The sequence below is a fragment of the Cynocephalus volans genome, chromosome 10, assembly GCF_027409185.1.
Source record: "Cynocephalus volans isolate mCynVol1 chromosome 10, mCynVol1.pri, whole genome shotgun sequence".
Lineage (NCBI taxonomy): Eukaryota > Metazoa > Chordata > Mammalia > Dermoptera > Cynocephalidae > Cynocephalus > Cynocephalus volans.
The window spans coordinates 111,885,910-111,901,315 of record NC_084469.1 but is presented as its reverse complement, the minus strand read 5'-3'; the positions used below and the strand labels follow the sequence as shown (position 1 = coordinate 111,901,315).

The 15,406-nt window shown below is 50.5% G+C and overlaps 1 protein-coding gene across 1 annotated transcript in view; it reads right to left on the bottom strand.

Moving 5' to 3' along the window:
• Window positions 1-10,669: 10,669 nt before the first annotated feature.
• UNC13A (unc-13 homolog A) overlaps window positions 10,670-15,406 on the bottom strand; it is a 56,329-nt gene continuing 51,592 nt past the window's right edge. Inside the window, exons 43-45 of the mRNA XM_063110082.1 lie at window positions 13,589-13,681; window positions 12,633-12,792; window positions 10,670-10,970 (exon numbers count right to left, since the gene is read on the bottom strand). Coding sequence (XP_062966152.1) covers window positions 10,670-10,970; window positions 12,633-12,792; window positions 13,589-13,681 — 554 coding nt within the window. The remainder of the gene's footprint in view (window positions 10,971-12,632; window positions 12,793-13,588; window positions 13,682-15,406) is intronic.

Sequence of the window (15,406 nt, the reverse complement as noted above, 5' to 3'; positions counted from 1 at the left end):
CTGGCTGCTGGTCTGGATTTGGCAGGAAACCAGGGCAGGTGCTGTGGAGAAGCCAGTCAATGGAGCGAGGGTGGATGAGGGTGTGCTGAGAGCCCCGTGTCCCAGCCTGCCCCTTAACACTTCCCTGAAATAGCCCGCAGACAGCAGACCTCGCTCTACTTTGTGGGGTCAGCTTCGAGATTGTCTCAGATGACTTCGAATGAGGAAGTGGGCTGTCTTGGTTAGGGTCCCCAGAAAACAGGATAAGTATTTGAGGGAGCTTGAGTTATCGAGTGAACCCAGGAACCCTCCATGGAGGTTGGGGAAGTGAGACAGAGGGAAAGAGCCCTGCAGGGGGCGCCAGCGAGCAGACAGCTCCGCGGGCGTCTGGAGCTCAGCTCCGCCTGGGGCGGAGGGCGGCTTGTGTCCACCACAACCACATTTGGAGTTTCTGGGTCAAATGTTTATGGGGTCTCATGATTATTCAACCCTTAGGGTGCATAGGAATATGCACAACGGTTTTATAAACTAGCACAGAGGGCATGTGATCAGGGCAGAAAAAATTAGAATGTACAGCTAACCAAACTGACAAAGCAAAATTAAATCACTCTTTGTCAGACAACTATCATTTTGCTGAAAAACTGCACTCGTACCCATTTTCATGACGCAAATACATACCCTTTTTTTTTTTTTTTTTTTGAGGCTAGCCGGTATGGGGATCCGAGCCACTGACCTGGTTGTTATCAGCACCACACTCTCCCAAGGGAGCTAACCAGCCAGCCTCCATGCACATTTTAAAAAAGAGGATCATGTTACATAAACTCTGGGGCAACGTGCTTTTTTTTTTTTTTTCTTTTTCTTTTTTTTTCTAATGCAACACTTTTATTTCATGAACATGGGATCAAACCGTACTTATTTTTTAAAACAAATTTCTTTTGAAATTTAACAATATATTGTGGGCATCCTTTCTAATCAGCTGACACCTACAAGTTCTTTTTGGATTGTTACATAAAATACTCCGTGATAGGGATGGACCTTCATTTACGTGGCCATTTTAATTAAGAACATCTCAGCCCTGCAGTGAACAGCATAATACAACACATCTTTCATACTGGATTATTAGTTCGGTTGGGTAAACTGATATGGCAGGATTGCCGAGTTAACAGGAATGTGCATTTCAAATTTCAGTGGATGGCCCGTGGCTCACCCGGGATGAGTGCGGTGCTGATAACACCAAGGCCACGGGTTCGGCTCCTATATAGGGATGGCCGGTTAGCTCACTGGCTGAGCGTGGTGCTGACAAGACCAAGCAAGCCAAGAGTTGGGATCTCCTTACCAGTCATCTTTAAAAAAAAAAAAAGTTTCAGTAGAGGCTGCCATGTTTATTTTTCTTATTAAATCCTAGCTATTCATCATGTATTGGCCAGTATGGATTATCCAGGTTTGTTAACCAGTCCCATCTTGTGAAACATTTACACTGTTTCTCATGTTTTGCAGTGATGTTTCTAAATCTTATTGTAACCTAGTGAGTTTCAACCAGAGGCAATTTGTTTCTCAGGGGGCATTTGGGGATGTCTGGAGACATTTGTTGTTGTCATGATGGGAGCTGGGTGCTATTGGCATCTAGTGGGTAGAAGCCAGAGATACAGCTAAACGTCCTGCAATGCACAGGATGCCCCTCCATGAGAATGATCCAGTCCAAAATGTCCGTAGTATATATAGGTTGAGAATCCCTGTACACAATTCCATTTAGCCTCTTGGGGACATGAGTTTCTAGAAGGGTCTTCTCTGTGGCATGAAGTGAAGCTTCCTTTTCTATGAAGTTTCTATAATTAAAACATAGATTCTCAGGCCCTGCCCCGAGACTAAAGCGGTTAGAAACTAGGAGGTGATGCCTCGGAGTTGAATTTTATTTTATTTTTCCGGCAGCTGGCCTGTGTAAGGATCTGAACCCCTGACCTTGGTGTTATCAAAACCACGCTCCAACCAACTGATCTGACCAGTTAACCCTTAAATTTTATTTTTAATGCCACCATCCAGTTACCTAACTCTGGTCTTTCCTTTACTCTTGGCACTTCCAGGAGAGTTGCATCCTTCTGTTAGGTTCGGCGAGACAGAGAAAAGAGAGAGAGACCCTAGTCAGGAGCCATTTCAGCCAAAAGGTTTATTGCACTAATGTGGAGAGGAGACTGAACCGGATCAGTTCCCGAGAACTAAGGAAAGCATGAGGTTTATAAGACTTTTAGGGAGGGTTCAGGCAGAGTAATGGGCAATTTCGAAATCAGTGGTACACAAGGTGACAGTCCTTGTGGTCCAATGATATCTGGTAGGTTAAGTCATAGGCCCTTGACTAGCCACGTTCTCAGTACACAAGTATTCCAGCCCAAAGCCTGCTAAATGCAGCCCACAAGACGTTCCCTTGATGATAACTGTAATGTTCACCCCTTCCCAGGAGAGGAATCTCAGTTCCTGGAGCAGAACAGGGAAAGGGGAGGGGGAGAAGGAGGAAAGTTGCTTAACCTGGCTGTGCTGATGTTAAGCTGGCCATGAGGTCTAATACCTTCCTTCTGGAATTTTCCGTATATTTGTATATGTGTATGTATAGAGTATTTTCCATATATATACATATATAGTATATCTTTCTTGTCTTTATTTTATTAACCTATTTTTAATTGAAAAGTTATTTTAAATTGAAAAATTCATGGAGAAACCCTGATGGATTTGCTAGTTCATTGGCTTTATTGTATTAATTTCCTGTAGCTGCTGTAACAAACTTCCACAAATTTAGGGGCTTAAAACAACACCAGTGTATTCTTGTGTGGTTCGGGAGGCCAGAAGTCAAGTCAGCAGGGCTGGAACCTTCTGGTGGATCTAGGGGAGAATCCTTGTCCTGCCTTTCCCAGCTACTGGAAGCCAGTGACATTCCTTAGCTCATGGCCCCCTTCCAGTATTTCTCCAACCTCTTGCTTCCATCATTATATCACCTCTTACTCACCTGACCTTCTTGCCACCCTCTTTTAAGAGCTCTTGTGATTACATTTAGGGCTCACTTGAATAGTCCAGGATAATCTCTCTATCATATCAATATCCTTAACCACATCTGCAAAGGTCCTTTTGCCATTTACAGTAGGATTCAGGGCTGGCTGGTTAGCTCAGTTGGTTAGAGCACCACCTTGTAATAAATACCAACCTTAAGGGTTTGGATCCCCACGTTGACCAGCTGCCAATAAATAAATAAAAAATAAAGTAGAATTCACAGGTTCCAGCCAATAGATGTAGATATCTCGGGGTGGCAGGGGAGTCATTATTCAGCCTACTACTACATTAATTCATCCTTTAGCATGGCTGCAATTGTATCTTCATCTATGGATATATCAATTTATTATTATCATTACAGTTTATCAGTCAAAGATCAAGGTGGGAAACAAACCACTTGAGTTCTTTTAACAGAAAGGGGTTTAGTACAGGCACCTCACAGCAACTCAACTCTGCCACTGTAGCATGAAAGCAGCCACAGACAATACACAGAGGAATGGGTGTGGCTGTGTGCCAATAAAACGTTATTTACAAAAACAATTAGTGGGCCATATTTGGCCCAGGGACCACAGTTTGCCAACTCCTGGTGCAAAGGAGCAGTCTACAGGGATGAGTCTGCAGAACTGGGCTTTCAATGCACACCAAGCTTGTCACTGGACAACGGAATGCTGATTCCTCTGCCTGGATTCGGAATGCTTTGCAACCTCTGCCTGGAATCGGGTTGGGTAGGGGTGGGTGTTGATGTCAACCCACCACAGGTTATTAGGGTATGTTATCATGATGGTAAGAATTATTGTGTAATTGGAGGACATATAATCATAGTAACCATTACATGTAATTGCAGGATTGGGAGCAAAGTAATTATCATGCAGTATAACAAATTATAAAATAAAGTCTAACCTTGGATAGACCAACTGCATAATTGTGTTACAACCTCCAGGAGACAGAATATGCATCTTTTTGAGTTCCCGGGTAATTCTGCCATGTTGGCAGGTGAAGTGATGAGGGGACGAGGGTCAAATGTGTTTAGGATTAGGGGGACAGCAATAGGGGTGGGGATGATTCAGGTGACAGTGAAAGGGTGGGGGTGGGAATAGAGTTTAGCCTGTGTTGGAAGAAGCGAGGAGAAGAAGCAGGAGAAGTTGAAGAACACTGGATTAGGTCATGGGTTGGCAAACTATGGCCTGTGGGCCAAATCTAACCTGTTTCTTCTTTTAACCATTTTTTTGTTGAGGAAAAATTCAAATAACATAAAATTAGTCATATTAAAGTCTGAACTGTTTCTTCTTTTAATAGTTTTTTGTTGAGGTGAAATTCAAATAACGTAAAATTAACCATATTAAAGGGTCTAATTCAGTTGCAATTATTGCATTCACACTGTTGTGCAACCATCACTAATATCCAGTTCCAAGAAATTTTTATTATCTCAAAAGCAGACCCCGTCCCCATCAGCGGTCACTCCCCATGCCCCTCCCCCAGCCCCCAACAACCACCAATCTGCTGTCTGTCTCTGTGGATGTGCCAGTTCTGGACACTTCATGTAAATGGAGTCAACACCATGTGGCCTTCGGTGTCTGGCTTCTCTCGGCATCAAGTTTTCAAGATTTATTCACACCATAGCATGAATCAATGCTTCATTCCTTTTTACGACTAGATTCTATTCCATTGTATGAATATTCCACTTTTTGTTTATCCCTTCATCTATTGCTGGACTCTTGGGTTATTTCCACCTTTTGGCTATTATAAATAGTGCTGCTCCAAATATGCATGTACAAGGATTTGTTTGAGTATAGCTGCTTCTTTTTCTAAATAAAGCTTTATTGGCACACAGCCACACCCATCTATTTACATGTTGTCATGACTACAATGGCAGAGTTGAGTAGTTGCAACAGAGACTGTATAGCTTGCAAAGCCAAAAATATTTATTATCTGTCCCTTGTAGAAAAAATTTTGATCTGGATTAGATCATGACCAGGAGTTTGTGAACTGGGTTAGGTTGTAGAAAATTTTAGTTCTGGCCCAGTTACCATTCTCCTCTCTTTCTATACGACTATAACTTTAGGTGGAAAAGGGGCCGCCCAGAACAAAGGTTACGTTTCCCAGTAAGCAGCATAAGCCTCAGTCCCCAAGCCCCACAGGTAATACAATAGGCCCCACATGCTCAGGGACACACGACCAAAGGCTCAGCACATTTTATAGCAAGCAACAAACAAGCCAGTCCCCCTCGGTCAGTCCTGCTGCACAGCCTACATGCCAGGCTACAGAAACTGCTCCCTCTCAGGGGAAAGCTAAGCCTTGTAGGCTGGCACACTCAGCAAGAACATGCAGGGAGTCTCAGGTCCCTGATAGTTTGCCTCTGCCAACCTTATGCATACAGCTGTGGCTCGTCCATTTACCCAGGTTTACACTATTCCCCTGTGTGAAAATACCACAGACCCAAGTGCAAGCGTTTCTCAAGGGTGTTTCCTGAGAGTGGGATTGCTGAGTTATGGGTATCCCCTGTGGTTTAGCCACTGCTTTTTGGCAGCTGGCTGGTATGGGGATCTGAACCCTTGACCTTGGTGTTATCAGCACCATGCTCTAAACGAGTGAGTTATCCAGCCAGCCTTTAAGCACTTTTTGTCCCACTTTTAGTCCTATTGGCTGTTACTTACAGCCAAGGCACCATCAAACCCACTCCCAGTGGTGGATCCCACAGCCCCTGCCCCGGCTACTGAAGAGCAGAAATAACCTCAGACATTAGGCTGGAGATCCCTGAATTTATGAGGAAAGCCAGAGTAGAGTGAGGTTCTGTTTCTGCTCCCCAGTGGGACGGGGGCTCAAAACAGAAATTAAATTCACCTGTAGGAAAATGAAGTTTTGTTCCTTGCGCATCTGAGTTTATGAACGAGATGCTCACTTGCCACATATAAAACAATCATGGGGGGAGTGCCTTAGGGGTGTCCCTGGCATTTGTGTCCTAAATTTCTTGAGTTAAGAGTCACTGCTGTCAATGTCCTGGGTTTAAATCCCAGCTCCACCCTTCCTGGATGTGTAATCTTGGCAAGATCTTGCCTCTCTGGGCCTCAGTTTCTTTCTCTGTAAAATGGGTATGATGCTGGTTGTGAATGAACTTCATTCGTGAGCAGGAAGTGTGTTCCATGGTATCTGCATGTCATAGGTGCAAAATGTGAGTTTTTTTCCGATGTGGGGATGCAAAAAGCCACCATGCACCCGAGGCTGTGTGCTTTTTCATTTTTTAATGTCTGCTGTTAATAAAATATTTTTACAGAGACCAAAAAGTCAGAATAGTGCAAAACATCTCAACACCATGCATTCATGACCACTTCTCGTTTGTTTTAAACATTTGTTCCAAGTCACGTATTTACAGAGAAATGAGGGCATCTGTGCAGATGCCGGACCGACGGGGTGGAATTAAAAACAAAACGAAACAAAAACCAAACAACATTTTGATTTCACATTTGCAATCACATGCTAAGAGAAGGTGTGTGGAAGGGGAGCCTCCCTGGACTGCGTGGCTGGATTTAGGGGACTTAGGGGGCTGGGGTCAGGGGTGGGGTCTGAGTCCCCCTGGCTGGGTCGCTGGAGATGCATGGGGGGACCCTCCACCTGTGACCTGTGTCTCCAGAGGGCCACTGTGGCTGGGCAGGAGTGTAGGATAGGGATGGGGATTGGGGGGGTCTTACTTGACACCGTCAACTTGATTTCTCTCTAAAAAAAAGTAAAAGGCAAAGAGAAAAGTAACACGTGTCAGCAAAGACAACTTTGGTCCTTAAAGATTCTTAGGAAAGGACGTTCAGGGAGCAGACAGGGTCGTGATCTGAGACCGTTCCCCTCTGCCCCCACCCCTGCCAGGGAAGCAGAGTTCCAGGAGGCTCCAGGCAGTCCCCACTCTTCCCTGCTTCTGTGTCCCCATCTGCAAAATGGAGAGCACAGGTGGTAGCAGTGGGGAACAGGGGACAGAAAGATCTCTGAGATCCCAGCCCAGAGAGGTCTCAAGGGTTTCTAGCTGGGTGTTAAGTTTTTTGCATCTCTGATGGGGGGCACGGTGAGGTTCTGGGGCCTGAGAGAGGAACTGGGAGTGTGGACAGGCACCTCCTCATTTTATGTAAATCCTTTGAGGACAGAGAGCAAGAACAGCAGGTCCCTCGTCCTCCCCTCTGTCTCTGCATCTCCCTTTCTCCGTGTATCTCATTGTCTCTGTTCCCATCAGGGCATGATCTCACTCTCTCTGTGTCTCTGGTTTCTGTCTCTATCCCTCTTGGGGGTGGGAGGCCTCTGGCGCTGTCTGAGGCATCCCTCAGTGTCACACACCCCATCCCCACCCTGCTACAGGCCAACCCTACTTTATTTTTCCCTGATCCATGCAAATCTGCTACCAGCTCCTTGCACAAAGCAAGGTTCAAGACCCCACCAGGGCTCAGGACCCTGGGCACCCCCGGTGAAGTGGTGCAAGCTCAAAGGTGACATCCAAGGCTGGCCTCTGGGGCCACCTGCCAGGTGGCTTTGGAGAAGGCCCTGCTTATCTCTGGGCCTTGTTGCACCAACACAGGAACATCCTGATTTCAAAATGCCTCCAGTCCCCGATGCTTCTCCTGTCTCCTCCTCATCCCTTCTCTCTCCACTCTGTGTCCTGTGGCTCAGCCTCACTCTGGCTCGAACACCTCCTGTGTGCCCAGGTCTGAGTGAGAGAGAGAGGCTGGTATGGACCGACATGGTGTCACACAGACACCCCTACCCCAAACCCATAACTCAACTAGGCACATGCTCCTTGCCATCTCCCTGTGCCCAGCCAGTGGTGGGTAAAGTTGGGGCTCCTTAGATGCCTCAGTCCCTCGTGTGGGAGAAACAGAGCTGGACACAGACACTCCCAATCCCATGGCATCAGGGCTAGACCGGAGGAGGGGAAAGGCTGGGGAAGTCCTGATGAGGAGGTGGGAGGGTTTTCTGCAGGGGGGGATTTTTGTGATGAGTTTTGAAGGATGACTAGGAGTTCTCTGGGGAATGAAGTGGGAGGAAATTTCAAAAACAGTTCTAGCCCGGGTGTCAGAAAAATTCATTCACCAAGTACTCCCTGAAGCTCCCTCCAATGGCTGGGCCAGTGCTGGGGAACCCTACACACACATGCACGCACACGCGCACACCCACACAGGCGCACACAGGTGCGCACACACATATGCACACACACACACATGACTGAACTGCAAAACTCCTAAGAAATCTTTTGGGAAATATCTTGATTCTCTCAGGCAGCTCAGCTCCCCCTTTTCCTGCCAACCATCCAAAAATCTTTCCGGGCCCACCCAGGTCACAGATCACCTCTCCTTTGGGCATTGCTGGCATTCTCATCCATCCTACCCTCTCCCCCAGCCTTGGCATGGTCCAGATTTCAAATCTGCCCCTCAGTCTGTGTGATGGAGACTCCAAACTGGGACCCCCAATTGGCCCATACTGGGACCCCCAATTCTGTATGAGAACAAACCTTTGATTTAGAAACTTGTACCCGAACCTGCCTGAATCTAGGTGACACATAGCATGTTCAAGCAAATTTGAGGAGGGTGCCACTTCTTCTAGATGCTGGCCATTCATGTGTCAGGAAACCATCACCATAAACATACAGCACTCAATGTCTAGGACTTGCGGGTGGCATCCTTAGAGGTGCCAAACCCTTGGTCAGTGCACAACTGGGACAACTGTACCCAGCGACCCTGGGTCCCATCTTTTTAATATAGCCTCCAAAATCTTTCCAAGAATCAATTTCAGTGTCCCCAAAGCACCCCCCACCCGCATTGGTCCACTCTCCTCAAGGCATCTTTTGAAAACTAGAATCCAGCTTTCTCCAGCTTAAAAACCTCCTGGGACTCCCCACTTGTCTTAGAATAAAAGCAAAATTCCTCCGGGCAGCATACAAGGCCCTGCCTGGTCTGATACTTCTGCAGATCTCCCTGACCTCATCGCGCAGCTCCAGCCACACCCACCTTTTCGCTGGGCTTCCAGTGCACCCTCCTCCTGGCTTTGGCATCTCCTGTTACCTCTGCCTGGAGTTCTTTTATTTCTAGTGGGTATTTTCTTCTAATTTTTCACCTCAGAAAACCTCCCCCTCTGACGTAGTTCCCACCCCTCCAGGAGCCCAGCTACTCATCTCGCCTCCCTGTTTTAATTTCTCCCTAGCACAGCACAATCCTTTACTTCACAATCCGGCAGAAAAAAAAGAAAAAGAAAAACAAACAAACAAAAAAACCGTGCCATATGTGCACGGGTCCCACGTGGAAAAGCAGATCCTGGGGCAAGGACGGGCCATGCCAAACTGTCCCAAAAGGTCCCGGCTGCACGAGCTAGCTCTCCAGCTAGGTTACCTCAACACTGCTCACTGGAGGAAGAGCTTCAGGCAGGCAGAGGGTCCACTTGGGGATATCCTGTGGCCTGGGTGTTTGAATGAATGAATATCTAGAGACCAAGCTCCAAGCACGTTTGTGTAATCACACGCACGCGCGCACACACACACACCCCTAGAGTTCCTGGTCTCTTTCTGTTCTTTCCTGCCTGGAGGATTCTGGGAAAGGAAGAGGAGTTGGGGGAGCCTGGGTCTAGGGGATCCCCAGTCCTCACTCTCTTTTGGTGGGAGATCAAGAGTTCTCAGGGCATTCCCCTCTGGAGTCCCAGGAGAAAAGGCTAAGGGCAGGGGTCTTGCTTGGCAGCCAGAAGAGGGAGGGCACAATGCAGGACTTGGCCCAGAACCCCTACCCTTTGTAAGAATTGGGAGGTCCCCTGAAGGGGGTTTAGCAGCAATGGGGAACTGTGTCGGGTTATCCGATCTCAGCCCACCCTTCCACGGGGCACACAGGCCTAAGGGAGTGGGGAGGGGGCATGGCACTGGGAACTTCAGCCCAATTTCAAACAGCTCGCTGGGCCTTGGTTTCGCCATCTGTTAAATGGGTGTGTTGAACATTATCATATGAGGACTGGGTTTGCTGGAGGAAAAGGGGAAGCAAACTTCCATAGGGAAGCTGGGGCAGCGCGAGTGCCCCAGAGCCATCCCCTTGGCTCCCAGGGTTTGGGCGCCCGAAGGCGCATGTGCTTTTGAAATCCCATCCTCCCCCCTCCCCCCATTTTTTTTTTTTTTTTTGCACAAACTTCAAAAGGGACTCTGGTCCTCCGGAGTCCCCCAGTCTGGCATCCTGGTCCCTCCAGCCCCCGGAAAAACCTAGGGGGCACTCCAGGAAGCCCTACCACTTGCTCAGGGCCCACCCCTTGAAGGAGCTGGGAGTTCCATACTTGGCAATGTCTTGGGCCCCAGGGGTTTGGGACCCGTCTTATGGCTTTTCCAGGGGACAGGAGGCGGGACCTCCAGGTACCAGAGCCCCGGGATGTGGCCTCCTCCGTAGGGGCGGGCTCCCATCCCAGCTCAAAAGGGCCCCTAGAGGATGGAACATGGCCTCGAGTTCTGGATGTGGCTGCATCCTCCTCGCGCCTTGGGGCGTGGCCTCCCGAGAGGGCGGGGCGTCGTCCAATGGCAATTCCCCAGAGGCGGGTAGCTAAGTCCAGGGCTCCAGGGCGCAGGCGCAGCCCGCCCCCGGCACAGAGCCCAGCGCACAAGCCCCGCCCCGCGAGCTCCGCGCCGGCGCAGTGCCGCCCGTTCGCTCTCGCCCCCACGCTAAGGCGCAGGCGCGGCACCGCCCTCCTCGGCGGAGCGCGTGTCCGACTTGAGCTTGACGAATTCCTTGGCCACTTCGTCGTTGCTGCGCTGTGAGAGGATGCGCAGCACCGTGAGGCCCGTGTCGTCCATGTGGATGCGGCGGCCGAGCGGCAGCCAGCAGGCGGCGCTCCCGCGCTGGACCAGCTCGCGCAGTTGCAGCACCGCCAGCCCCACCGTGCGGTCCTCGCGCGCGAAGCAGTAGTCCTTGACGCACACCTGCAGCTCGTAGCACTCGGGGCCCGCGTCGGCGCTCAGTGTGCTGCGGAAGGGCGGGGCGTGAGGGAGGCCCCGCCCACGCGGGAGGCCCCGCCCCGCCGCCCGAGCTGGGTCACGCCCACTCCGGGTTAGCTCCACCCCCGTCGTTTCCCACGCCTGCAACCCATGCCCACACCTGCGTAGCGTTCCTGCCAAGTCCATTCCCTCTCCTCACCCACCCAACAGCGCCCCTACAGCCTTGCACCCACCTCCCGGTCCCCCCAAGTGACTCTTCCCTCAGATCCCGTCTGGCCAGGCCATCCTCCTACCTCAAGATATCCGCACCTTTCCCTCTGCTGGCTGAGCTGCTGCCCCCACCGCCTTGCCCCTGTTATCCCACCCATAAGCCCCTGACCAGGCTCCCCTCTGAGCCAAACTTCTCCCTCTTGACGTGGCCCCTCCCCCATACTCTCTAACCCACCCTTCTTGCCCCCAAGACGCCCCCCCCCGACGTGTCCTTGCCCTGGCGCCTTACCACGGGTGACACCCATTCCTGCATGCCCCTCACCCCATCCGGGATTCGTCCATGGGCAGTAACACTGCTCCTGCCCCTAAGCACTCCCCAAGGGGCCGGCCCTGAAGCTGGCTCGTCAAGAGCCCCTCCTTTCGGGCCATGTCCCCACCACTCCCTCATGTCCCTCTCCTGGGTTGCGCTCCTATCCCAGAAGTACTCAGGCTCACCCCCGGTGACATCTGCCCCCCAGTAAGCCATGCTTCTGCTCCTGAGCATTCCCTCAGGTGAACTACCACCCCAAATTCCTCTGACCAAGAGGCCTGTCCTGACACTCGTATCCCTTAGGGGCTCCCACCTCCCCTTGGGAAGTACCAGCTCTGATAACACCTTACCCCTCTCCACTTTTGTCCCCCAAGAACACTCCCCAACATTGCCCTGCCCCAGTGCCCTGTGAAATTCACACCTGATCTAAAGATCTACCTAACAAGATGCCAACCCTACCCCAGGTAATCCCCCATATACCCTAACAGACTTATTTATGCTCCCCAGGTTGTCCATCCCTTCTGGACCCCATCCTGATACCCCCTGACTCAGCCCACTCCTCACTCCAAGAACCCCCTCCAGACGTGACCCCACCTCCACCCCACATGACACCCACTCCCATGCCTGGATCAAGCCGCACGCCACTCAGGTCCCCCAGAGCTGACTCCTCCAGATGACCTGCACGGACACTCCTGACTAGCCTTGCAGCTGACTCCATGAGTCCCCACCCCCATGTAACCTCAGTCCTACCGCTAGGTGACCTCAGTCCTGCCCCCAAGCCCCTCAGCCCCTCACTCACATCCCTTAACGGTCCAAAATCTCCAGCCCTAGAAATGGCTCTGCCTGTCACACCCCTTCTGCCCAGGCTTCCCCTTCTCTTCACAAGCCCTCATCAAGATGTTACCCCACAGCACCCCATTCCCCTTATCATACTCACTGCCTCTCCTGGGACCTGCCTGTCCCAGAAGGTGACCACCATCCTGTGTCCCCTCACTGACATCACTCCTGCATTAGGGTGCCCCCCTTTCCAGTGTCCCCACCTAGGATGTGGCCTCTCCCATTCCTGCACCCAGTTACCCCTGGACATTCCTCCTGCTCAGCTGACTGGGATTCACCTGGGCGGTGCCCCCTCCCTTCTCCCCATGCTCTTCCAAAGCATCCTAGACTCACAATTGGAAACTCTCATTGTACTTGGGGGCCCAGCTGTTGTTCTTGGATTTGGTTGCAAATTTGCGTTTCTTGTCACTGAGCTGGGGCCCGATGATGTTAACCTCGATGAATGGCCGAAAGATGCCAGAAGTCTGCCACTTGAGGTCATTGGCGGCCACCACTGTCGAGGGAAGTAGAGGGTAAGACTGGTCAGGATCCCTTAACACCTCCAAGTAGACGTCTGTGGTTTCCACCTCCTGTCTGAAATAAAGACTACATTTCCCAGCATGCCCTGGCAGCTAAGTGTGGTCATATGACTAAGTTTTGGCCAATGGTATGTGAGAAGTGATGTGTACAACTTTCAGGGTGTGGCTTAAAGGGCAGGGATTGAGCCCTGAGCTGCACGCTGCAGTGCTGGTGGGGGCTGAGTGCTTCCAGACCCTACAGAGGAGAAAAAGCATGTTAGGGATGAAGTGTAACACACGATGGCGGGAGCCCAGATCCCTAATACTGTGATGCCTCCCTGCCAGATCTGGGCTGATTGCTCTTGGACTGTTATCTCACAGAAAAACTATCTGGTTGAAGCCACTGGCATTTTAGGCCTTGGCTTAAACAGCCCATCTGTTTTCCAGTGAACAAGCCAACAACAGGAAAGAAGAGCTAAAAGATGGAGAAAGTGGGATTGAATCCTGTTACCCTGCACTCCCAGATCCAGCCACGCTTGAAGGTAGTTTACCTGTGGACTTTTTAGTTTTATGAACCATTACACAAAAAATTTTTTCTTGGGCTGGCCGGTTAGCTCACTTGGGAGAGCATGGTGCTGGTAACACCAAGGTCATGGGTTTGGGTCCCCAGACTGGCCAGCTGCCAAAAAAAAAAATTTTTTTTCTTGCTTAAACTAGTGGGGTTTGATTCTTATCTTAGAACCTAGTGAGTCCTCGGCTGAGCCACGCCCCTTCCCACTTCAGGCCACTCACCTTTCACTGTGACTTTGTGTTCCCCAGTTCCTGGATGAGTGAAGAGCTCAACGTGGACGGAGACTTCACCCACGGGGTCTTCCACACCTGATCCTGGGTGGGGCAGGGGAGGATGCAAGGCATGAGCTCTGTCTTTCCCACCCACTAGGAGGGACCTTGACCACCTCCAAACCACCACATGCTGGCGTCACCAGGTCATCAGCCCTGACAGGGAGGCACTGAGGGGAGCCAGGATGGTAGGTGCTCTTGGGAAGTTAGTATCCTGGGTTCTGGCCTTTCACTGCCTTGCTGTGTGATCTCGGGTAGCTCTCTTCACCTCTCTGAGCCTAAAGCATCTGCTTTCCTTTTTCTCATTCCATTGAATGCCATGTTGTCCAAACTCAGCCTTCATCTCACACTACATCTCAGTAGCATCTAATACCCAGGCTGTACCTGTTTCTCCTCTTGGCTGAAACAATGCCACATTGTCCAGATTCTCATCCCACATCCTAGTGACTCCTTTCACCCTCTTTTCTCACTTTCTCCTCCTCTGTGGGTCCTCAAACTGCCCCTGTTCCCCTGTCCTTGGCTTTCTTTGTCTTCACTCTCTCCTGAAGTGCTGGCACACTGGGAAATCCAGCCAGCTCTACCTTCAAAGTACATCCAGAATGTGATCCACATCTTTTACCTCTATCCTGGAGCAGCCCCCATCATCGCATGCCTGGACTACTGCAGCAGACTCCTCCTGGGTCTCCCTGTCTCCAGCCTTTCAGCTATTCTCAATACACCAGCCAGAAAAATCCTATTAAGTCAGACCACATCTCTCCTATGTTCAAAACCTTCCCATAGCTCCCATTTCACTCTGAAATAATCAAAGTCTTTTCTGTGACCTGCAATGTCCCTCTCGATATGTCCTCACTATTACTTCTACTGCCTTATCTCCCCCACTCTTGCCCTCCTTAATTCTGATTCAGTCCCTCAGGCTTTCTCACTACTCCTTCAACACACTGTGGTCACCTGGCCCAGAAACTCCATTCCTCCTGAAGTGACAGCTTGTGGGGGCATCTTTTATTTTTCCTGCCCCTATTTCCCTTCTAATACAGAACCTTGAGTTTCTGTTGAGAAATGCTCCCACCTTTAGCCTCAGACCTCATGGCTCAGGTGGGGTGACCTCTATTCCACACTTCAGATATGGCTAAATCTCCGCCCATAGCTGCAGTGATTGGCTCAAGCATAGTCGTGTCTCCCAAGCTGGACCAATACAAGCTGGTCCTGGGACTTTGGCTGTAACTGTTGGAAAAGGGTCTTCCTCTGGTATCAAGCTATCAGGGCTGTCTCTGCCCAGTGAGGGGAGAGCCCACCGCATAGAGGTCCCAACAGAGACCAATGGCCAATGGCGTTGTTGGAGACTCTGGACCCAGGTATTCCCGATGCTAACTCAACCCCTAACTTTTCATTTCTGGAGCCAACCAATTCCCTTGTCTGTTTGAGTCATGGCGAGGTGCACGTCTCTTTCGGGCCACCAAAAATGTCCTGAATGTTTGGTTCTGATGGGAATCGTTGAAGGGGCAGCTTAAAAGCTTCTGTCCCAGTCCCCTTCTGTCACATTTCTGTGACTCAGAGGGCATCCTGCCGGGCCTGTGGACCTGTGACCGCCAGCACCTTCACCAGAACCCTTAGCACCCCAGGCAGCTCCCCACTCCTGGAGCACCCCATGCACGGGGAGAGGGGGTGAGGGACAAGGAGAAAGTCGGAGGTGGCGGGTGGGGGATCAGGACAGTCAGAGGTTGATCTGGGTTACCTCGCACTGGACAGGAAGTGATTGAGGGTCAGGGAGCA